Source organism: Battus philenor, unplaced genomic scaffold (genome assembly GCF_028537555.1).
Source record: "Battus philenor isolate CCGP_79_NKW_IND1 unplaced genomic scaffold, ilBatPhil1.0.hap1 SCAF_2, whole genome shotgun sequence".
NCBI classification, from domain to species: domain Eukaryota; kingdom Metazoa; phylum Arthropoda; class Insecta; order Lepidoptera; family Papilionidae; genus Battus; species Battus philenor.
Window position 1 is genome coordinate 17,588,706 of NW_027181682.1, and position 26,315 is coordinate 17,615,020.

General features: G+C 37.0%; 1 protein-coding gene across 1 annotated transcript in view; it reads left to right on the top strand.

The window, feature by feature from the left end:
- Positions 1-26,315, top strand: part of side-II (sidestep II) — a 203,523-nt gene that overhangs the window by 106,279 nt on the left and 70,929 nt on the right. Inside the window, exons 3-6 of the mRNA XM_068765377.1 lie at positions 6,148-6,356; positions 10,062-10,175; positions 12,584-12,787; positions 13,360-13,520. Coding sequence (XP_068621478.1) covers positions 6,148-6,356; positions 10,062-10,175; positions 12,584-12,787; positions 13,360-13,520 — 688 coding nt within the window. The remainder of the gene's footprint in view (positions 1-6,147; positions 6,357-10,061; positions 10,176-12,583; positions 12,788-13,359; positions 13,521-26,315) is intronic.

Genomic DNA, 26,315 nt, shown 5'->3' on the forward strand with positions numbered 1-26,315 from the left:
CTAATATATATTGAATTCTTACTGACTTGATCTAGTATCTCTAACAGGTGGCATCCCAGGTAATCATGTTATGTACCAATTATATTGAAATCTCCGTATTTATCTGCTCACATGGGACATTCTCCGGAAATAAACATGAAATAACTTGACCCATCATCATTTAAGTTATACGAAGTCTACTGCTAGATATAGGCCTCCTCTATAAATTTTCAATAGGATCATTTCATTATGACCCATACATATCAACTTGATGTCGATATATTCGGATGGACAGACCAATAGCACCGGTCGTGAAATAAAACGCAGTGAATCGTGTGCTGCGACAGAGTATCATATATTGAACGTCTAGTTCAATAGTTTACTTTGTTGTTTTAAAGATATTTGAAGCTTGTTTTCATATTTTCATATCACAAGTAAATATAAAGCATTGTCGATGTTTAATATTTGTTAAGGTTTTTGTTATATTGAACAGTGAGTGAAGAAAATGTTATTACATCTGAATGAACATAAATCGCATGAATTATGGGAGGAGTAAGAAATGAATACTTAGGCAGCGCCGCGCCAGAGATCGAGAGTGTTTTCGTTGAAACGATTCGGAAAATATTGCGCGAGGAAATAACATTTTTATAGTCAGCGAATTTGGCGGGTCCGCGCGGACTCCCGCCGCGGCCCGACATAAACTATTCAATATTTTCGTCTCGTTCAACCGCTACGAGCGATGATGGGTCAGATTGAGTGGCAATCGCAGGCGTGGGGCGAGAGGCGCGGGGCGCGGGGCGCGGGAGTCCGCGTGACGCTGTCTCCGTTCTAATTTATCACGAATGTTATTACTTCTTCGATGACATGAAAAATGGTTCCCGTAACCAATGGCGTCGTGTACAGAATTAAAATTGGTTCCGCTACACCGCGGGCGGTGCGAGAATCAGACAGAAATACATGACAGACAACGCGATGTTATTAATTATTATGAATTTGTCAGTGTGATGTTTCACAGATGTGACTACTGCAAAGATATTGTCACACGCATTTAAATCAACTAATAATTATTTGGATAATCAAACTGAATAACCTCAAAGACATCTTTTACCTTCTATAACCTACGGTATGCGATCCAAACTACATTTTTAATTATATATGAAACAAAGAGTACAATGATACCTATGACATGTCAATAGGCACAGTATTACAAATACATAGCCAAGTACAGTTCAGTATTTGTAATGGCAATATAATATTTACTATTTTTAACCATTGAATGGATGGGTTTGAAATCCAATATATATACACATTAAAATACTTATTACGAATTTTAATGTGTATATATATTGGATTTCAAACCCATCCATTCAATGGTTAAAAATAGTAAATATTATATTGCCATTACAAATACTTATTACGAAATCACTATATATATATTTGTACAGATAAAAATCACAGTTAAAATTCAATATATATTTACGTGATAAGCTGAAGTACAAAGCTACAGCGATATGTAGTGAAGTTTTACTCCCTCTTTTCAGTTGATGGACGCCTACTGCAAGGCATAAGCCTTCAGTAAAGATCGCCACGACGACCGGTCTTGCACTGCCTTTTCTAGTTTTTTGAAAACTGGCAAAGATTTACAAGACATAAGCAACTCGTTCCATAACTATTGTTAGGTTAAATGTGATTTAAACATAATTAATTCACACACGAGGCAAATTGCTTTAGGACCTTCTAAGGTTACAAGTGTAATAAGGTTAGGCATCTCTAAACAAGTTTAAACTTGAGTAGTAGCCCGGCGATAGAGTAGAGTACTGAAATTTGTGGTCCTAGTTCGCAGATTCGATTCTCCTGATACTGTCTTAGTTATAATTTACATTATGTTCATATAATATCACACATAAGTGTCTAGAGCATGGGCAGAAGCGCTCTCTTTGTACCATAATACCACACCGTGATCCTCAAACCGCCTACCAAGCGTGGCGATTATGTTATATCCCCACATAAATACTTACAGGAAACCCAATGCCTGATTTATTGTGCATTTAAGGGCTGAAATGAAACAACTTCAATGACGTCAAGAGTCAATATTGTTCGCTTAATTACTTCTATCAATTCATTATCGTGCTTCGCAATTGTAAAATAAAATAAAAGAGGGGAAGAAATTTTTATAAAATACAAAATTTGTTCACAATAATTATTTTAATAATGTAGTCCAATAAACATTGTCTTAAGTATATGATATTCATATACAAATGTATAGTTATATATTTCTATGTTACACATTCTGATAGATTTAATGTATTACAATTTGATTGAAATGTTATTATACGAGTAGAAACGTTTTTAATGATTTTAGTGTCAAAGATAAAATTATAATTTGTAGTAGTAGTAAATTTATTTATCCATAAATCTCTGTATCTTTAAAATAATTTGTCTTTCTTTATTTGATTATCAATTAATAATACCTAATAAACTGTAAGTGATGTGTAGTTTTCTTATTTAAAACTTTTATCCGGACTTTTATAAGAATTTTCAATTATATGTAAGGTATAAATTTCCTATATCATGTACATCTATTGGGTAAATCTAGCGGCTAAAAATGGTACTCATGAAGCTATGAGAGCTATGTTCTTGTGGTAAGGCAGAGCAGGTCCTTTATCTAAAATGAAGATAATAAGTAAAATAAATTATTAAATATTAATATAAAAACAAATATGATCGCGTGAGCGGTTCCGTTTTCTTTCCGTCTTTTAAATATAGACCGTTGAAAATGTTACAGACTACTGATGTTACTATTCTTAAGTATACTCTAGTTCAAAGTTCCTCAAACTTTTTTGTGTCGTAGACCCCTTGCCATGTTTTTCCGTGTTGGGTAGACGCCCTACTTACCTGATATTGATTTCCTGTAAATTTCTAACTGTAGTGAAGTTTAGTGTTAAAAACCTAAAATAAAAACACATGTTAATTTATACATTTATTAATTGAATTTAAATTAAAACTACTCAAAATAAAATATTGTATCTGTTATGTAAAATATACGTAACATTAAATAAACATAAAATAAACTATAAATAAAATAACATAAGCAAAAAGTCAATATTTTTAGTGAGAAGGATGAAACTGATGCTTTAACCCTTAATTAGGCGCATTGAGAAAATCACTCAATTAGGCGCATGGGGTCTTAAATGACCCCAAAAAAATATTAAGAAAAAAGTATCAAAAAGGAATAACACTTAATGGATTTCTTTAGTAAGTAATAAAGTACTTTAATATACTTAACTTTAAGAAACAAATACTTACTATGACATTAAAAATATTAAAAAAAAAACAAAAACAGTAAACCTCTCTTTGAACTAATTTTTTTGGCAAAGCCAAGATCAACTTAAGAAATAAAGTTTATTCAGCCTCATCAGCGGAATCTTCTGTTCTGCATCCGACGCAGTAAATCCTTGAGTGTTGCTGACAAATAAATTTACGACACTTGAAACATTTTGGTGGCACTTTTTTGTCGTCCTTTCTAGGACATGATGAACAGCCCCCGCGCTTAGCTGTCGATTGATAAACCACCTTGTTCACATTATAAACTTCATGGAGCCGTCTTTTTGTTGTCGCTGGTACAGCATGTAGTTGTATGCGACGTTTTTGGTGATCTTCCACAAGTGCCGCAGCTATTTTCTTCAAGAAAATCCGTCTTGTATATGTCAAAGTCTTCTCAGTATTCGCTTTGTGTATGACAAATGGGTTGATTCCAGATATGTTTATACTCCAGGTAAATGTAAAATAATATTTTGTGCTCGGGTCCTTACTGCGTTCGATGGTGGTACTTTACACCAATTCACTTTCGGGCCATTTCTCTGAGTATGTCGAGATAAAAAATAATTATCTTCCGTCGATACTCAGACTCCTCAATTTCGCTTTCTGAATTATGAGCACTATCAATGACAGCATCGTTTAAAAATTTCGTCTTGCGAATCCGAACCAGCAACATCTTGCTCTTCATCAAGCACATCATCCAGCCATTGCAATATTTGTATGTCGTTAGGCATTTCAATTCAAAAAAAAGAAAAAGCATAGAAAAAAACTCAAAAATACATAAAGAAATCATACCGTATCAAAATACACACATACAAAGATAAACAGTAAACAATATACTAATATAAACACAAAAAAAATCACAAAAGTTAAAACTTACCTTTGCCAAAAATGGAACGTAACTGGGCGCATGGGGTCAGCTCTCTAAAGGACAGCGATGTGTGTGCAAGAGTTAATGTTCTGGATGCGACTAATTTGCGTATCCCGGGGGGAATGAGGAAGCTAGAAAGAGCGTTAGTACGCTCTGAAGACTGTAAGCCATTATTTTTTGAATTTTAAGCGGCCCTGACCCCATGCGCCTAATTAAGGGTTAATAATAAATTATCAACATTTGGCGTCAATTTTGTCTCCTCAGCTAATGATGTCCAGTCTGTGGACCACCATTTTCATTTCATGGAGCCCAAATTTTTTTTCGCTGACGTAGACCCCTTGCAGGTTGTCATAGACCCCTGGGGGTCGATATAGACCACTTTGGGAATCACTGCTCTAGTTATTCACGACGTGTCCACTATCCTACCTCTGTACATCCAGATGTTTTATCGCAGAAGTACAGTCAGCCACAAGGTATAATCGCGTGCTACAGTTTGACGCGGGTGCAGTCTCCGGGGACAGTACATCTCCGCCCCGTGGGCTCTGTCACTAACTTTGCAACGACTTGCTTAGACGTAAGATGTTTTCACGTACAATTCGGTTGATTATATTATAATGAAATGCTCTGTATTGTTTAGTATGTTAAGGGAAAAAATATGAACACTTAGAAAAAAGTTTTCTACTTCTCGATATTGTGATATAAAGTGTACACTATTACTTGATAAAAATAATTATTTTGTGAAGCCTGCAAAAGGTATTAGTATAAACTTACCTTTACTTTAGGTAATAACTCTACGTACATCGCTATATTATTCATTAACTTGTTCAAATAATTATAGTTTGACGAAATATTTTTTTTTAACTCTTTAAACTACATTATAGATACAATGATTATTTTTCCAGGTATATCTTTCTTATGTAACGCGTTTAGCTACGCAGCACCGCTTGTCTTGTGTTTTTAAGCACTGATTTGATCCGATTGTCTAGTGCACTAATGAAGTTATCGACGTTGTCAGTAAAGCCAGTTAGTTTTTATCGTGTCTATGGACACAGTTTCGCTATTTTTGAGTAGAGCCGACGTCGCGCGCGGCTCTCCGGTGCACACGTCGCCGCGATCATTCATCAAAGGCTGTAATCGAGTTGAATTTTGAAATCGATTCCCTCCGGCGGCGGCTATCAGATCGAGTGTCAGAGGGAAACTTTTTCCGCGCGTCGGCGACGAATGTGCCTATCTCCGGTCGACAGTTTCGGATCACGATAGCGCCAGAAATATTGCTCTAAACTAGCGCCGCTACCTGAGAGGCTTACGTTGCCTATTCGGTGCTACGTGTCGGTATCTGTAGCATCTCTATGTCAGCACACGTGTGAGGTTCTATTGCGTCCATTCGAAAAGATCGCTAGTTTTAAATTGACTTGGAAAATATATCGAAAATGGTTTTATAACATTTGTTGTTGTACATATACGAAAACTATGTAATATAAATTTTTTTACTATCGCATTTATCTTTTTATAAATATTTTGTTTCTATACAGCTTAAGTACATACAACTTTTCTCAAGGTTCTTTTTTAAATAATTTTTATAATGAAAACATAGATTTTTATTTAACCGTTGACACTTCTATAAATACAGCTAAATAGTCTTGGAATAAAATTGAAGAACAGAGATGCGAAGCCGCCATATTCATAATAGCGCACAAAAACGAGTTCTCAGCATGACTGCAAATTAGTAATCAGGGAGGCACAGCACCAAGAAGAATATACTACTACCACATCAGCCGATAGAAGGCATAGGTCTCCTCTAAATATCGCCATGATGAACAGGCGCCCACATTCATCTACATCCAGGATATTCCCGGAATATTAACCATATCATCGCTCCTCCAACTACAGTGAGAATCTTAAACTAATGATTTCTGAACTAACAGGTACAGTTCAAAGTTCTCGTATATATTTTGATTAATGTTATTTGCTTGTTACAGTTTCGACGTGCGCGGAAAGCACCTGTCGGAGGCGCGGCACTGGTCGGCGCCGGAGGTGTTCGGGCCGCGGGCGCACTTCTCCACGGCACCGCCGCCCGCCTCGCTGCTGGTGCGCGACGTGAAGCGCCGCGACGAGGGCGTGTACCGCTGCCGCATAGATTTTCGCAACACGCAGACTACCAGCTTCAGATACAACCTCACTGTCGTCGGTGAGATGCTCTGCTATCCTACTCACACAAATATTTTCAGAAGTAATGTCTTCCATATACGGAATATTCTAATCTATAGGCAAAAGACTATGATATGATTATTTCCACCTATTGCAGGGCTTGAGATCTGCTACGAAACACACTATTAGTCAATACTATGCATAGACAAGGCTCTCTCAGCTTACAAAATATCCTGCTACACAGAGAATAGAAAGCAATGAGGGGATTTCCGCTCTTGCAGAAGCCTACATAGAAACATTTACTGTGACCGCGTACGCTATGATAATAATGTCAAACGAGTCCAATTTTTAAAAGCTATAAACAGATTAAGCTGGACGGTAAGTTTGTTCAGTGTCCATCATCGCTTTAGAAAGGATGTTAAGAAGAAGATCTTAGGAAGAAGGTCTTTCATAGATTTTGAAAAGGTGGCGGAAAGTAAAACATAATAAAGAGAGTCAGCTCGCCAGAGAAGATTTCTACCAACTGTTCATTTGTCCGGCCTGAAAGCGGTAACGAAGTCTACGATGCTACGTGCTTGTTTAGAGACAACTAATACTACTTACAAACTTTTGCCATGAAAACTCTCAAGTTAAAGTTCGCAGGAAGCAACTTACTATAAAAGTGGTATCAAAACACTTGGTGCTGATTAAATGGATTTCGATCGTGTATGAATGTCGTGAATCCGTGTGTCTTGTTGTCTTATGAAAGAAATAAAACGGGGAGATTATTTTATGTAACTCCGATACATTCTTCTAAACGCCATATATAGAACACCGATAAACTGGCAACTCTTCGGCTGTGATCCAAGCTCTGAAACTTTCACCAGCCATCCCAAAAATGGCCACTGATATATGTCTTCGTTAGGTATATCTTGAGAGATAGCTAAGTGTCCGCGACGCCCTCGCTACGCCACGGCAATAAGAGTCCACTTCGTGTCACCGACCGCCACAGATCCGTTTAAATATTCACGAGCAAGTGCGAGGTGCAAAGGTAATAACACCGAAGACGTCAGAGACTCTCTGATTTAAGTTTAAGCGGCCGAATCAAAATTCCCGAGTAGTTTATCGTCGCGAGTCCCAAAACTAATTAGGCGGGTCTCTTTGCAGTTCCACAATCCGTATAAATGTATAATTAAACATCTCCCGCAGGTGTCAGAGCATTGTGCTCGTTGAAGTTTCTTGGAGAATATTCAATCAAAGCCGTCATCCGAACCTCCGGCGCGGTGCTCCATATTCATTAGCTGCGAAATGTTCAGTAATTCGATCAGACCCATCGCTACGTACCCGGCCGCTGCTAACTGTGATTAATTAGGTTTGACGCCCGGCCTGGCAAGCCTGCCCGGGTGCAGGCGTCAACCGCCGCGTCCCGGCGTAGCGTGCGCTCGGAGTCGGGCACGGACGCCCGTCCGACTCCTTCAGCTTTATGTCAATCTGTTCGTGAATCTGTAAGCCGAGAGAAATTTTGATTTTGTCTGTCATCTACTGAAACGATATCACCTACTACGTGACCCTCTGCAATGTAATAAATGTTTATTCTGAGGTACAGAAGCGTTGTCTCTTATAGGAAAATGGAATTTTAATAAATAATCCAACAACTCAACATTAAATAATTGGGATCAAATTATGAATGTATAAAGAGTAGAGCATTTATCATTATAATTATTTAAGTCGTAGAACTTTCACGGCTGGACATGGATCTCCTTCGTAATATTTTTAATAAAAACAGTTGTAACACCTTCCTTCCATCTGTTCACCTTATAGGAGGACGACTTACGCCATGCTCGTCCGTAGTCTTAACGTCAGAAACTTGAGGCAGTTCTAATGTTTATATTTCTTGTATTTCATGATTAAATATAAATCCCGGAGATTCGAAATAAAATGCATTATGATGTAACAATAGAATGCTCACAGCATAATCAACTTGTGTTACAATAGATGTATTTATTGTGCACTCAAAGTGAAGGCACAAAGTGAATGTTTTTCTTCCAGCGATCTGCGTGGAACGTATCGTTCACCGGGGAGTCCCCGTCTTCGAAGTCGCCTCTTTAATTAAATAATGCCGCTTCGCCCCGCCCGCCCTCGGCGCGCTCTTATTGAAATTTGATCATTCAGCTTATGGACGGAACATTTATTTCGCCTGTTTTATATTCTCGGTCCGTTTTCACTTTGAGTTTTCTCCTGGATTTTTGAATTCGTTACTCGATTTAGCGCTCCATGTAACAAGCTGTCGGGTCAGAGACGGCTCGGGAACGAGCGATCCCTACTAACGAGTTTTCGTGCGTCGATTATTGCGATTTCTCATTGTAAATATTACATATTATATATACATATCTCCTCGGCAATCTAGCGCAGCAAGTTTAGGAAGACCTTGCGATGGCTTTGTATTTATCTTCACCGCCCAGATTCCTCTCAATACCCATCCAAATTATAATTATCTTAATAATGCAGCTTTGGGAGCTCCTTCCAGAAATTGCCTGATATCCACTCCCATCAGGGCTCCCTGCAGTAGGATACAGAGTGAATTCTTTGTTTGAAATTTTTATATTTTATTCCTAGTAATTTCACTGAGTAGGTCTTAAAATGAAAATAATATATAATACATATTAAAAATGAATTATTGTGACAATTCGCACAGTTTGTCGAGAGACATTGTGCATCTACTCTATAGCTGTGCTACGATTTTAAATCATCCTGATACAGATTCGGAGCCCGTTCCAGATCCAAATATTTTACCTGATGAATAATACTTGTAATGTGTTAAAACATTTACAATTGTAAATACTTATCGTTAACATCTTAGCAAACTCTATATGGTTTTAACAAAGCTACAATCATATTTTATCAATTACGCGACTTCAGCAGTAGTGGCTCAGCGGTGCGGACGGAGACTTGCAACCATCAGTCGTGGATTCGATTCTAGAGATACAATCATATATAATTTACACTTTGTGCATATAAAGGATTATCAATGCTCTCCAACAAGTTTACAGGAAAAGCGTTGCGATCATTATATGTCATAAATATATTTGAGAGGGTCCAAGCTAAGAAGTTGAATCGACGACGCGACTTTATACCGCGATGACGTCATCATAGACGCCCACTGCTGGGCATAGGCCTCCTCGATAGAGCACTGCGGTAACCGGACTTGGACATCTAGCGACTCGAAACGACTTCCCACGACCTTGACTATGATGTCAGTCAGTCAGCAACATGAATACACATTGTACATATACATACATATTTACTTTTTGTATTCCATATGAGTATGTTTCTTGTATAAGCATTATTTATACAAGATATTAATTCATTCAAGGATAAGTATTTAATTTTCTTTGATTAAAAATAACGTTATTAGTTCTTGTTTTTAATATCAAAGGGTAATTTAACACGTAAATATAAATGACATAAGCCAGAGAGGAATACAATGCAAAGTCTAATATATTTAACTTTGAGAGGCGCCGTAACGACTGCAATTTCTTGGCTAATGAGTGTCGCCGTCTCACGCCGGGTCGGAGCTAAAAGCCGTGCTAAGCAATATTTTAAATTACATTTCCCTGCACAGAGACGCGAAGTGTAAAAAACGTGATAGTCAAATTTGTAATCTAAGCGCTGGGATTTCACAAAGTACGCAAATTGCCTTTGGTAAGGTAAAATGCATTTATGTCGTTTGTGGATTGGATTGTGTAACGTTGTTGTGGTTTCGCAGTGCCGCCCGAGAAGCCTGTGGTGGTTGACCGTTGGGGTCGAGTCATCAACACCACGACGCTCGGGCCACACGAGGAAGGTGACGATGTCCTCCTCACTTGCCGCGTGCTCGGAGGTAAATGTAACTTCAGCAATTTTTCGAACAAAGTTTGTTCATCAAATAAATTTAAATTTTAATTAATTACATCTTGATTTATTTTATGTGTAGAAATTATGACATAGGGACGTCCAACTGCTCAGTTCAACTCGTGATCTATGAATATAACAATTTATTTGTGGGCAGTATAACAATTTATTCTAAAGTATATGTGGCTGTGTGACTTTATGTGCTTATATTTTATAAGCCAGTATGTCCATGTGATTGCGAGCCTTTATTAGCGTGTGTGTCCATGTGTGTTCTCTTAACCAATAATTGGTGCTATTAAACAAATTTTAAAAAAGGATAATTTACAAAGGTTATCTTCTAATGTTAATAATTATGCGTAAAAATAAAATTTCTTTGAATTTTCAAATAAATAACCTTCTCTGTGTCTTTTTTTTAAATGTTACACAGGAGATAATGGTCCTGGTAGTAAAATTGATATCCTTCCACACTATAAGCTTATGAGGTCCTAGTGTCGAGGTAAGCCAGTCCATTCCAACTGATTTAATTTGGCTACCGGTTGCAATACAACATTAGAATCAAGTGATTAGCTATATCGATATTAGTGAAAGCATTATCACGCTAAATTGATGTTGAATGAGTTACGTAACTGAGCGATCCATTAACCAAGCGAGGTTTCTTCCTGCTTCTTCTCCGCCACTATAGCACCTTTCGAAGCAGACTAGAGTAAAAAATAAATTAGACTAAAAGAAGAATTAAATCAATAGTTGACGATCAATTAGAGTTCTGTTAAAATTAACAATTTTGAATAAAATAATTGCATCTCTATTTTGATCTCTGCCTGTATTTCCATCCTCAACTCCATGTCTATCTTTATCAAGAGTAATATCGGAGTCGTAACATCGCAGCCTGGCAGTGTCATTAGGTTAGCAAAAAATACAATTAATCGTTTAACTCTTATAACACAATTGTTTGTTATTTGCGATAATGATATAAAAATGAAAAACAAGCCGTGCTATATAAGTACGTTAGAGCGGATGTAAGTGTAATCAGCGCGTTCGATATCTGAAATGGGAAACAACAATAAGATTGCTTATTTCATCAAGCGCCGTAAAAGTGAGATCGATTTTTTTTTTCTGAATAAATATCAAAACAAGATTAGACCCTCGCCGAGTGGAATTTACATAATCGGAACATTGATCGAGGCCGACGCCGGAAAAAATAAACGCGAGCCGGCGGCGTGACGCGGCCCGACTTGCCGTTTGATTTTGTGATCACTTTTAATGAGATATTTTGAAGTTCCCCGCCCCGCTGAAACAGTTGCAAAATGTTATCGCAACAGAAATAGGCCGGGAGGAAATTTATTTTCGGAAAGTAAATTAGCGGTTCGAGGCTTTCATCCTATTAATTAGACGTTACTTACACAAACAAATAACGAATTTACAAAGAACTGAGAGCTAAAAATAAAAATAACTTTAATTAGACCGCAGAGCTTTCTTGTACATTACCGCGACCATCAATAAACTTTAATAACGAGTAATATTTAGGGTAATTCTTACGTTAATAAGTATTTCTTCAATAAGTGTCGGATGTCCTCAGTAATAATTTCTTTCATCGCCATTAAATGTTTTCCTTTATCTGCAACACATGGGCAATTCCGCGATAATTTTACAATAAAATTCAACAACTGCTACCACTCCGATTATCAGCGTTTTTATAATATACAGGAGATTGTAAAAGCATGTGTAAAATCTTTAAATAGGAGAAAATATAGCTCATTAGAAAGTAAAAAGCTTGTGTTAAATGATATACATTGTTTTTATATATTTTTACTATTGTAATGAAATCGACTGGGCAATACCTTCTAGCATTAAAAAGTCTGCCGGGACACAGTAAACAATTGATAATTTTAATACTTTGTAATCCAAATTATGTATACATTTTCTATACTTTATTGTTAGTACGTTGTTTATTAAACCATTGATTCTAAAGTATAGGGTGACAATAAATGACCAATAAATTAACCCTTTTCAATTATTTACATTGTAATGTATAAAGCAATCACTCTGAAATACAATACTTTAATTTGTGTTTTTATTGGAATGCGACAGACAGGCAATATAAATTCACAGCAGTGACAGATAATTATAAACAATAATTAATTTAATTACCTAATAATATAAATATTTAGAATGCTTTTGTAATGTATTATAATTAAGTTATTGATTATTTCTGGAACCATTGATTTTTGGATAGAGTATAGTAATTGACTGAAATGAGATGTACTTTATTCTTTTAAAGCTTTTATAAATATAACGAATCAAATTATATGCGTAGCTAGATCATCTATCCTGCTATGATACTGTCTCGTTTCAAACGTAGTGTGCGAACGTGATCATAATATAAGGTGGGGTGCGCAGGTCGGCCGGAGCCGTCGGTGCGGTGGCTGGTGAACGGGGTGCTGGTGGACGAGGAGTACGAGCACAACACCGGCGACGTGATCGAGAACCGACTGCTGTGGCCGGCCATCCGGCGCGCCGACTACGCGGCCGTGTTCACCTGCCAGGCCGCCAACTCGCACCTCGTGCCGCCCAAGGAGCTCTCGCTCGTGCTCGACATGTTCCGTAAGCGAACACGACCATACGAACACACCTCTATACAAACACATGCTCACACACACGCTCAGAGACACTTTTATTTAGACAAATGCTCACACACAACATATACGCTCACACGGGTATAAATGCTGCACTGCTCACAGAGACACTCATACGAATACTCACACTTACACAAATATACGTGCTTACACAGACAAAAATCAACAAAGATACAACCGTTTCACCTATATGTTCTTCGTATTTAATCACGAAGAAAGCAGAAAGACTGAAGCTGTACTAGTACTAGTTCGCTGAGATATTCTTTATATCCAATGATAACAAGTCACGTGAAAAAATATGACATTTCTGTCAGTAGTTTCTTTTTATAAGTTCGTGTCTGAAATTAAAATATTAAAAGCACGCACAGGACCCGGCGCTGCAGCTGAAAAAGTCGCAAGAAAAGTACTCGACATCTATTCAATTACAAAACGATGCTTCCAAAACAGCAGCCGTCCGGGCCGGGCCGAGTGTCTGTTTAAAAGTTCAAGTGTTCCATTTCATTCGGGAACGAGTTTAATGAGACAGTTTGAATTTCGCAGTGAGGCCCCTCACCGTGGAGATACGGAAGCCGTCGGAAACGGGCGAGGGGGGCGTGCTGACCGCTGAGCGGAGGTACGAGGTCGCCTGCGAGTCCGCCGGCAGCCGCCCACCGGCGCTCATTACGTGGCACAAGGGCAAGCGCCAGCTCAAAAGGATCACGGTGAGCGCGACTCTTCATTTCGCTTGTAACTGTAGACGCCTGTTTACCTGTTATCGCTGATGTACTTCGCTACCTTATTTCGTCTGTACACAGTTTTGCATTAAAACATTTAAATTAATTAGCGGTTGAGTTATAACATTAAACCAATTAGATAAGACAGTCATTGGAAACTCCGAAAAAAATTATTACGTCTAAATTTCTTTTTTTTTCTTTTCTTTTCTTTTTCTTAATACACAGTTCAATATGAAAAATTGAAGAGAGGCTGATTTACAAAATTCGTTAATTCTAAGGTCGTGAAAAAGTTTAATTTACACTCATCTTGTAAAGTTTGTGTTATAGCGTGACTCTGCTGGTAGCTTTTTCCAATTTATATATGATGATGGAACTAATAGGCGAGGTGTCACGTTGAAATCATTAATTTCAAAATTATAATCACTCGCACAACTTGACATAATGTCGCCATCCAAGAAAGTTCCGTCACTTATTCTTCATAGATCACTGCGTTTTATGACCTTCATTTCTACATTAATGTAACTACTCACTAAAATTGTTTCATTTTCAATTGGTTTTCATCAATAAAGTACTCTAAAACAAATAATTACGTTACTTACGTTTCAAATAATTTCTTGTGTACACAATCGTTTCAAGTTACAATCACTTGAGTCGGTCGGAGTACTTCGTTAAGCACTTGAGACTTCGCAGCTCGGCCTCTAGTCGGTGACCGTCAGGTACGAACGCGGCGCCTTCTATCCTGCAAACAATAGTGCTTATTATCGTGTTACTGTTTAAGATTGCCGTTATTAGGATAATGAGATACATAATCTCGTGTCAAAAAGATTAGAGCAAATGTGACATAAAAGATTACATCTGTAGTACGTTACATATGTTAAACGGTGTTACGCTTGTAACGATAGGTTATATGTCTATGCGAATTACTGCGTTTGTTTTAGAGTATATATCTTGTAAGGTCAACATTACGTCTTCATCAGCGGCGCATCGAAAAGGGTAATTTCACAGAAATAAAATTGTTTTTTTTAAATCGATATAAACACGGGTGAAGCTCGAATGAATAGCCACACTTCTACTTCGGACTTCGTTTTGTTACTACCTCTAAATCTACCGGCCCTAGGAAAAATCCAGCAATCTCATACTCCTCGCGGAGAATTTTAAGTAAAAGTCTTCGTGGATGCCCATACAGACTCAGCTGCTCATCGCTCTCGACACACTCACTTAGAGTGCATGTATCTGAGTGAGACATCTCTTAGTGATCGTGTGTTACTGAGTGAGCATTTGTAGATATGTGGGCGTGCTCGTGTTTATGTGTCAGCAGTAGGAGTGAGTGCGCGTCTATGACAGTGTGCTTGTCTAAGCCAGTGCGTGTGTGTCTAAATGGGCATTGATTCCTGTGTGATGCGTTTGTCTCCGCGTGTCGGTAGAAGTCGTCAGATGAATAATGAGGGACATAAGTCATTGCGAGCGGGGCAGGGCGGCGCGGCCGGGCGGCCGGGCGACCATTAAGCGATCATTTTTATCGCGTCGCACTGGTAGCGGCGCGGCGTACGGTCGCATAATTGGAGTTTACATCGCGGCCCATAAAATATTTCGCCGAGGATAATAATGTCGGGAGCGGCTTTAAACGATAACTACAATGCGGCGGGTAGTTTGCGAAATTTGGCGCGCGTTCAACTTGACAAAGATTGTTCAATTGTGGCTTCAAGATACGTATTATCAGAATCGGGGCAAATTAAACTATTTAGCTCGGCGCCGGATTGCAACCAACCTCGGCTTCATTGCCGAACCACGCATGCCTCTTGTGTAAATACTTATCACTTCTAACACTGTTAAAACTAAAACCTTACTTAATATGATGCAACATAAACAAAGCAGCTTAATCCGTATACGTTTTAATATAAAATACGCAACAGAACTGACGAATCATCATTCTAATTTATACATGTCCTCTATTAAGCATAATTAGGTCCGAGTTCTCGTGGTAAATCCAGTCAGGCCAAGCTGATCTAAGTTGGCGACATGTTCAATGCTATCAAGACTGACCAATCCGAGCTTTCCGGTTAGAGATGATAGGTTGAAATCACAGTTGTGGATATTCTGAACAGCACCCATCTTCTTACTGTCACGTTTGTACAACGTATTAGTTTAACAATTATATCCAAGTTGCAAGCGTTACGTACAACGTTAGGCAGTGAGCTGGCGGTCCTCCGGAAGATCAATCAACGTGCTGCGCCGGCGCAGGCAAGTATTGTGTGATTATCTCGGGCGCTTCTCTACTGGTAACGACACAGGTCAGCAGTCAACACGTTTTTGTGTCGATTGAATGTTTGTGTTATTGCGTAGTGTAATGAATATTTCATTATTTTATTATAGATTATATTCAGTCGAAATATGTGTGGAGTTGCAACTTAAACTGATTTGGTTCACCGCCAGTGTCCCGGATGCGTTTTTACTAAGGAAACCCAAGTACAGTCCATTGCTTGATTTGTATAACTTTTAGTCGTTAGATTTAATCGCCATCTCTTTATATAATTGCGACTGCGTGTAGATTTGTGAAGCATTTTAATGCTGTAACTTAAATATCACCTCCACTGTTTTAAGACTATGGTCTTAACTAATAAGTTTATTTAATCTGACAAAGTAGCAAAATGGCAGAAATGAAATGAAATGAAGCTGAAAACAAAACCCAAATAGAAATAGAAAGCCTAAAAGAGATGCAGGCTGACATGTCGAGTAAGTCAATGAAGAACGTGTAAAATGTTTTCCTGCGCGGTGTGACGTCACTGCGGAACATTAATAAGATGGCAGTTAAGTAAGAGGCCGAACGTATCCGATACTTAGGTGTAATTACTGGGCTGATGGACGCGGCGCGGCCGGCGGCGCGGCTGGCGGCGAGCCAGCGGCATCGATCCCCGGCCCGCTGCAGAAATGAAAGCGGGGCTGTTCCTTATCGGAGATATTAACTCTACGCTGCGATCTCGTAATAGCTGTATCCTTTCGCAAGCGGCGAGCCACGTCCGCCGTATCTGTTTCGAGTTGACTTACAAGTTTTCTAAACGACTCGCTTCTACTAAGTTACATTCTCTCTTTTCTTTCATTTCTTCTTAGGTTGGAAGGACTTTGGATTTTCTTCTCTTTTCTGTTGATTATCATTGTCTTTCTTGATCGTAACTACAGACATCATTTGACGATCAATCTAATGACGATGAATTGGTTTTTAGGCAGGTATTACGGTATGTTAGCCCAAAAACCTTCTTAAATACATAAAATAATTTTAGACAAGAAACGTTTAAAATTTACAAAATATTTAAATAGCTTATTGTACTATTAATATTTCGGATAGTTAGTATTAAAGATATAACATCGAATGCGGCTAAACTAGCATTATCAATGGACTCATTTCCAGCTAAATTTGATAATTTTTAAAACTTTATTATACTAAATATCATTCATATTTCGTAGGTGGCTTTGGGAAATCACGCGTGCACATGTATCCTTTTTCTTTCGCAAAGAGATGAAAATATGTTACTATCTAAGTGATTTGTATGTATTTAGTAACTTCATTTATAATAATAACTGTCACATTTAATCTGTTATATCTTTATCTATATATAAGATCTAATTATAAACTAATTATTTATGAACTTATTTATATGTTTAATAAAAAACACAATTGAGTTTTTTTATCTGTAAAGAAACAATATTTAATGTTCTTTATTACATTGCTGACAGCTCTCTCATGACGCTCTCTTACATTTTTTACATTCGACCACCACAGATAATTAAACAATAGACATTAGAGATAATTATTATTCAGATAACACAATTATTATCAAGCGTCAAGCGTGTCAAGCGGAGTCCTAATTTAAATTCTAATTCAAATATTGAATTTGAAATGGTATTATTAACTTGAATTCTAAAAATGTCACTATCAACAGCGGCAAGTATACATATTACATGAAGTGTTCTCACTTAAACCCTACAGAGCCTTCGAGCGTAACTGTGTAACGAATTAAAGAGCTTTTTAGCAGTTTGAACAACACAGCGGCGGATGTAAACAGTGCAGAAGCCATTATATCTCGGTGTTATACTATTATAAATTTCCGAAGACCAACACCGGCCGCGCGGAGTTACGACTCAACGTTTGCGACGATAACGAGGCAAAAGAACAACTTGTTCTATAAACAAGGAGACAACGACGCTTTTAAATCATGTAAATATTGGAATTCCCGCGCCGGGCTCGAAGTGTGCTGCTTTCGCTTGCTTTTTTAATATTGAATCCGTTTCCTTTGTCGGGAGCGCGGAGGAAACTTTCTGAAGCGGGAAATAAAATAATATCACAGTGCGACCGACGCGGCGCCCGGCGTGACGCGATCGCGTATCAGTACATTTGGTAGAGGCACACGCACCTTTACTTAATGACACGACACTAACGAAATTAAGTAAGAAAAGGACCAATACTTAGCCACTTCCGCGCATGCAATGGTAGTCGTGCAATAAAATAAACCGCCCGCCAGCCCGCTGATAAATGCATATGCGGCAAGCAATGCGAATCACACAACCGCCACCGCCAAATCACTCAACACGTGTTTCACCCCTCCACGGGGCATCTTCAGGAGTTATATTACACCGATTAGTGCCAAACACAGAGTATTAGTGTATTTTATTGCACGACTACCACTGCATGTGCGGAAGTAGCTAAATATTGGTCCTTTTCTTACTTAGGATGGACTTCCGCGAGGTAACGCCTGATTCCATTAAATACTAACGAAATTATTCTGCAATCGATAACTATATTTTAGTTAAAATCTGTAAATCAAAACCTATAAAATACTAGTGTAAACTGCTTTACTTGATCAATCATTCAACTACAGTCTTAGGCAACATGACATCTATTGCTGTACACACAAGGGCATCCCTTATAAATATCTAATATGATCATTTGTCATTCACGTTTCATTATTTAAATGTCAGTATTAATAAAAATTATATATTTAATAACAGTAATTATAGCTTTACCAACGTAACTAAATTTCAATGATTATAACACACTTCTAAAACTATACAGTTTTGTAGATTCTGTTTATGTTTAACTAATAACATAACTATGTCATTAAGTTTGTAGGTACGTGTACAATTCTATAACAAGCTACCAAACGAAGCGGTAAATAGGTACGTAAGTGCGTGTGTATTTTAGTAAATACAAGAAATTTATTAAGCACTCTGTCAAGAGGCTTATTACTTGATTTCTATGTTCACGATGTTTGAAAATGAAATGTTCTAATTTTAATTAAAAGAAAACTATTCTTTATTAAAATCATAAAAAAATTACAAACCTCATAGAGTTTCTTGTTAGTTCTTCTCAGCAGGTGGCGCTTTGCAATCTGATGTGAATGTTAATGTTATGCTGTCGATTATAGATGATTGTAATGATCTAATTTAATAAAGCTATTTTGACTTGTACCTAGAAATATATCAAGCGGTGAATTAAGCTTAAAAATTTTGTCTGAGCCGCTAGAGAAACGATATTTATCTTCATCAAAAAGACTAATAAATATTTGTCTATATGAGTATAGACGAATCTTGAAATAAAATTTAATGGTTTAGCATTAATTTTTAGTAAATAATGTGTTTGGAATTAAGCTGCGAGCCATTGCAATGTATAGGAGTTACGCGTGCTTGAAATTTTACTTAAGCAGAGTACGATCTGTTAGATTATATTCGTGTAGGCCAGAGTTCCCCAAACTTTTTTGTGTCGAAGACCCCTTGCCATGTTTTTCCGTGTTGGGTAGACCCCTACTTACCTGATATTGATTTCCTGTAAATTTCTAACTGTAGTGAAGTTTAGTGTTAAAAACTTAAAGTAAAAACACATGTTGACACACATGAATAAACGTATATGTCCCACATTCGCATTTATAGAGTGACGAATTGAACAAGTCAGTGCAAGGTAACGAAGCTCCGAGACTGCAACTCTCAGGTTTTTACAAGTTCAAAATGTATTGCGACCACAAAGCGAATACCAACATCCTACAACTTACACAATTTTATAAACATATGTAATAAATTTTTTACTTCATAGGTACTTTTATAGATAATGTAAATGTTTTGATATTATAAGATAGTATGATGTAAGTAAAGAGGTACTATCAGTGTATGTGTTGAGATCCACTATCGTGGATCCCCATTTTCATTTCATGAACCCCAAAGTTTTTTTTCGCTAACGTAGACCCCTTGCAGGTTGTCATAGACCCCTAGGAGTCGATATAGACCACTTTGGGAATCACTGGTGCAGGCGATTAGGGTAGTTTAATTTGTGCGAAGCGAGGACTACTCGGCGGCCGGGAGCGACGCGAGCCGACCCTGGCCCCCGCTATTCCTGTGGTGTTGCTGATGATGTGTCGCTGCGGACAGTTGGAATGAGGAGGGGAATTTATTTAGATTCCGTGAAGAGCACCGAATGCTCCGCAATCACAAACAAGCACTCCGATGGGCCAGAGATTTTTAAAGCACGGTGACGACAAAATATGTAGTTACTTTACTACATTATTCTTGTTATATATACTTCAAGGTACCTAATATGTTTCGTTTATTTTTGAGGTAAAGGGATTTGTAGAAACTAAAATTATCAATATATAGGATAAAAAAAGACATTAAGTATAATTTGTATCGATTTATTAGATTAGTATTGCAGCACAAAAAGTATAAACGGTTGAATTCGAACAAAAGTCGACGTGCTAATAAATTCAATACAAAACCTTAATAGGCAATCAGTCGCGCGGCTTTAGGTGACCAATCGTTTAGGTTCGTACCACACGAGCCCAGACCGGTGAGCAAAACGATCGTAATAACTTTTTTTGTTATCAATTATTACTACCTTTAGTTATTGAGGTGGGATATTATATACTAAGTATGAGATGTAGTTAATTTCTGCGACTCATTAGAAGCTCGGCCTTTCTAATCATTTTATGCGGAGTTGAGACCAGGACGCTAAGGATTCTGAATCGATGGTAAATTGATGCGCTGGAGACGGAAGCACAGAATCCCGTGGGTAGCGCACTGAACCAACGTTACTACACTCAAAGAACTCAACGTAAAAAGAGAATATCAATGGCTGTGCAAATTCAATCAAAAAAAATATCCATAATCAGAACTCAATGAAACATTTGATCGTGTAAGGAAAAATGTAAGGCAATCGATCTTGCGGACGGTCACCAACAAGATGGACAAATCCTAATAAAACTGCTGCTAAAAACTCTACTAAACATCGAGTTGCATGAACTCGGACAGCGAGAGTAGCGGGGCGTCAGAGACAACAGGGGCATGACGACGAGCACTTTGACAAGAGTCTCAATCGTGATGAAAAGAAAAAAAAGAAAAATATCGGATACAAAACCGTGAACAGTAAGCTAAAGTAGTTTGCACAAATGTAAACTTAAATAGTAAAGTACTAGAGAGGACAACGAAGGAATAGATAATCCACGTAAATTCAATTTTAGAGTGTTGTGTGTGTGCGCGCGCGTGCGTGCGTGTATGTGTGTGCGTGTGTGTACGCGATTGTGTGTGTGCATGTATGTGCGTGTGTGCGTGTGTGCGTGTGTGTGAGTTTGAGTGTGAAAGAATGCTTATGACATTGTACATCCAGAAGGTAGGCCTCCACCAGCACAAGATCAGTCATCGTGATATTAAGAGGTAGCCTGTGCATCGCAGGGCATCGATCAGCTGACATGAAACAGTTATTGAACGAAAATATCATACATTCAATATTTATTTTGATTCGTATAACATAAACTAGGACCGTCTATTATATTTTTTGTAAAATTGTTTATCAAAGATTTATACATCAAAATAACTAATCAAATCAAAGGAACACACCTTGTAGTGTAGACAAAAATGTGAGTTGTCACTTGCACTTGAAGCGATGTTCTATTGGATATATATTTTCGTCGCCGAAGTTATATTAATGATGTCGATAAAGCTTACATCGCCCACTATGATAGTGTGCGAAGTCAGCGAAACACTACGCAGGCTATTACAATAAAAATTCTTGAGGGCATTTCTCTTCTAAGTTTCTAGTCTATAAACTAAGAGATTTATTACAATGAAGTGCTTTTATCGCATTCAAACTGATAAGAAAAGATATAGAGTTTAAAATTTAATCGGGCACCTGCACCGGGACAGGCGGGGTTAACGTTTGGCGCGACGCCAGCGCCCGCGGCGGCGCGCACCGGAAACATTTTGCCTTGTTGCAAAACTTGATGTCATTTTTAAATAGAATTTGTCGGCTGCGAAAGAAAAACACTTTAATATAACTATGCCAACAGCAGGTTTATACAGGTTGATTAGCTTTAGTTGTAAATGTTAAAAAACTTTAAGGTTTTTAGACCTGTGTAAAGAGATTACTCTAGAATATGTTCAAATAATTTAATTTTTCTATTAGAACGCGATAGTAACTTCTGGTCATACAAACTCTACTAATACAGATAGTAAACAATAATTACTTTTAAAATGTATTTTAAACACTTTTTATATTATCATTGCTTTATTTGTTATTTAAGAAACCCTAGATTTTCAGATAAGTATATACATTTAACAGCAAATGAACTGCACCTTAACCCTTACACATCTTCTATACCTGTAACTAACCATCCTGTGTAATGAGATGAAATTGTAACTAAACACTGCCAGTATCGAATATACTTTTACTCGATAGGCCAACCTCAAATTGAAATATCAGATACTCCAAAACACACCCTATGAAGCCTTAATTTTAGGAAATCCAAGAGCTTTTCAGTTAACTTTAAATTAGATAATGTAGTTGAGTGAGCCGAAGCTCCTGAAAAAGCCTTCGACCATAGTTACTTTACATTAAGGCTAAGAGTAAGCACCTTCATTACTTTGTTACCTAAATATCAAACGGTAAAAGTATCAATTAAAATACTAATAATGCACAAAATGTCGATATTCTCATAGAATAAATAATAATTGGTTTCCGATAGCATAAGTGCAAAATTTAAGAAGGAGATAATTTAATTTGAAACAGTAACAAGCGAAATTAATTTAAAACTCTTCGCGTTTAAGGCAATCAAAACGTAATCTCTCAAAGTACGTTGAATTCAATTTGAACTTCTTACAAAATGAAACGCAAACATTTGTAAATTCAGAAGCAATCTTGAGCGATGCGAAGGCAATCCTGAATCCGATGTCGCTGAACAAGCAAACAAGTCGTCCCCGGGCGGCCGCTTGTTTGCCGATCCATTCCCGCGGAAGAACCGTCGCAAACACACTTACTGGAGCCATAGCTCTCGAAGCCTTCGCACAAAACACAAAAACAGAGGCTTATGTATCAATTAGTGACTTCATTCGGCAACATTTGCTCCGTTTTGCTTTACACGGACGTGTGACAATCGTATTTCTTTTCGGCTACCCTAACAATGTTTTCCCGATATTTACATTGTATAACGAAGCTATTAAATTCTTTGTTAAAACTTATATGAAGCTACTGGATATCTTGCCTATGAACATAAGCTAGTTTAATTTACTCGTCTAAAATTTGGAAAATACGATAAATTTCAAATGTATACAGATAATCAGTTAAAGGTGTGCATTTAAAGGTCATATATATATATATATATGATACATCCTATGTGAAAATTGACGGTTTCGGAAGTAATGCTAAACGTAACGATAATTGAAAAAAAAAAAACAATTTTCATAAATCATATTACAACATACTCAAATTAATTTTTGTTGACTTTCATTGGTTTGTTGGTCGTTCATTTGTTGATCAGACTTTTCATTACCGGAAGTTATATGTAAGTCGCATTCCAATTGATTGTAAGAGTGATCTATTTATATAGGGTTGAATGTAAAAAGATGTAAAAGCATTAAATCTTTTTTTGCCAAATGATTAAAACATTCACCCCTTTAAAAAAAACGGTAAAATAACAAACAGAAATATAGTTTACGATGCAACTTCAAAGGAATATCCAACACCTGTTAGGGCCTCTTCATGATACTTTACATAGTGTAATACAATACCCCAAGAAAGACATGTCAAAACCACTTTAGAAGTATTTTCATTATATACCCATTGTTATTTAATTTTTTACAAAATAGTTAAAAATTTTCATTTCAATCAAAATATTTGAAATTTATGAAGGAGGCCTAAAGAACTGGGATAACAAGATAATATGTCGCATTATCACCTGAGGCTCCCAATAAGAATACATAAACGGTTGAACAATTACATCATTTAAAATAAAATAAATTATTAAGTTTGAATGTTAATTAAAATAACTCTACACATTTTAACTTATAAATACGAAGATAGATACAATCTTTAGAGATTTGCATGTTATGAGTATTAATATCACGTCATATAAATGTATTTGTATCATAATTTATTTAATATGTCGAAGGTTAGAAAACTTTCTCTCGGGTGATATATCACGCGGACATTAATACTACAATCTGCTTTAAAGATATAAATATAAGCTCTTATTCTTCTGAGATAATTAGTAACATTATTATCCAGAATTGTGGTGAATTTGTGTGGTTGAATCGGTAATCATTTTTTTTTTTAGAAAAATGGTATTGAATTCTTTTCGACAGTTCGTTAGAAATTTTGTAATGCACGATCCTAATTAATTACAAATTAATACGCAAGAAGCTATTACAAATAACTAAACAGTAACAAACTCATTAAAGTCATTGAGTTTAAAGTGTGTGAGTTTAAAAAATGTGTAAAATATAAATATCTTAACCTTTCTAATGACTGCGCGGTATCTGCTTTTAAATATAAAGTTCATTCTAAAATGAAAAAAGTATGTTCACTGCACTGGAAGCATTAATAAGTAATATTTACAGGACGGACGGGTTGAACGGAAACCTCATCATTGTGGACAAATTTCCATCTAAAACGGTTCCGAGCATAATCACTACAGTCGCGAACACAACCGTAAAAAATGCAATTTGACTGCAGCGTCGCTTCACTGAATCTCTTTTAACAAATTAATTTTCCTCAATACTCGCTCGCCCCTGTCGCTTTTCATTTTGTTTTAAATTTCTATTACCTATTTAATCAATACTTTTCATTTTCATCCGTGACAATAAATTTAAAAGTTTATTGCAATTCATTAAAGTCCTATTTGCAATGCAACCTGAAGTCGTGGTATATCGTAAGAAATGTTACGCCTCGTTATCTGAGTAAATTCACACAGATAGAATTACGCGCGAGAAATATTAGAATTGTCTTTCTTTGTTGGTTGTAGTTCTCTGCTTCGATTCCCAACACGCTCACATTATATGTGAAACATGTTTCATAATCAATCGATGAATAACAATCTGTCTGAATTGAGGTTACACTGTTGACTAAACAAAAATCTTTAGTGCTACCAATACTGTCTCAAGGCACAGATACATACTTCTATATGTAGCGAAGACTGACAGAGTCCTTGGGAGCCTTGGTTAAAGTTGCCACATTCAACTGTATAATTGTAGAAGTTGGTGAAAGAAAACATATGGGAGTATAAACTTGACGTCGCCTTGGAAACGTGGTGCTCTAGACGAGTATTGATTTACTGATTCATTTATTAAAAAATATAATGCTATCCACCTTAAATTGATGTCTAAAATAAATCGTGAAATAAATGCCAGTAGAGTAAAAGTTAATGTAAGCTATGATTACCTTGGGCTAGAGTTCCAAGCTCACCCTAACTAAGGCAGGTATCTCGTATGATCACTTTTGCATCGTTGGTAGACAACCAAATATCTTCGACAAACTATTGATAGTAAGTAGATTGTACGACCAGCTATCCGATGTTCTGATCAAATTAAGTCAATAACCAGACTTTTTACACCGACCTAAGAATGGCATGGCGTGGAAATATCTTATCAAGGCGTTTCGAAATGAGAGTCATTTATATTTGGGCGTAAATTATCCGAGTAAAAGGTAAATAAATATGTAAGAATTGAAGCCGCAAAGGCAGCGTCTGCTATTCGACTTGATAGGAGCACGGTTTTGCCTTCAGGGCTTTTCCATGAGCGCAACGAAACAAGCCACGGCTCTTTGCGACCGCTCGCCCGAGCGAACCAAACTTCGGGAAAATATGAATTCACCCACAGCCCTTTTTATTTCCGCGTGCTTTCTGAAGTACCCTCGTTAGGGCAGTTTTACTTGAAAAGAAACTCTTACCTTCGACTACACCCGCTGGAGAAACTAATATTTCTGGCTAATATGATCTTGAATCGCCTCATGTTTTCTGAATGCCGCTTTTTAATAATATTCACGAGTTGGAAAACTATTTTACTTGACCTACTTTAGGTAAAACTCACGCTCGAACAGTCATCATTTCGCACATTAGCTATTTAGTATGTACGCATTTACAAGAGCGACTCCCTTAAATAAGAACTTACTTTTAAATTTAAAACTTATTCAAATTTCATTCAAAATTTAATGGTTATTCTTTTTTTCGTCTATATGATATATTATGTATTTACGATTATTTATACTAAGCTATTGTACGTTGTATAAGAGGAATAACCATTGCATAGTGTTGTTGTGGAAATGTAATAATAGAGGAGAATATTGTGGATGTCATTAAATTAGTACTGCACTAATGACTCTGTTCTTGGAAAGGTCAAAAGCTTCAGCCACGTTATGCGTAAGAAATTCGTCACTATTAAAAGGCTAGTTGTGTTAGATACTCTAGCTCGAGATCTAAAGGATCTTTACGACGTACGAATCAAGTGTGGACTCTCACGGAGTCGCCCTAAAATCTG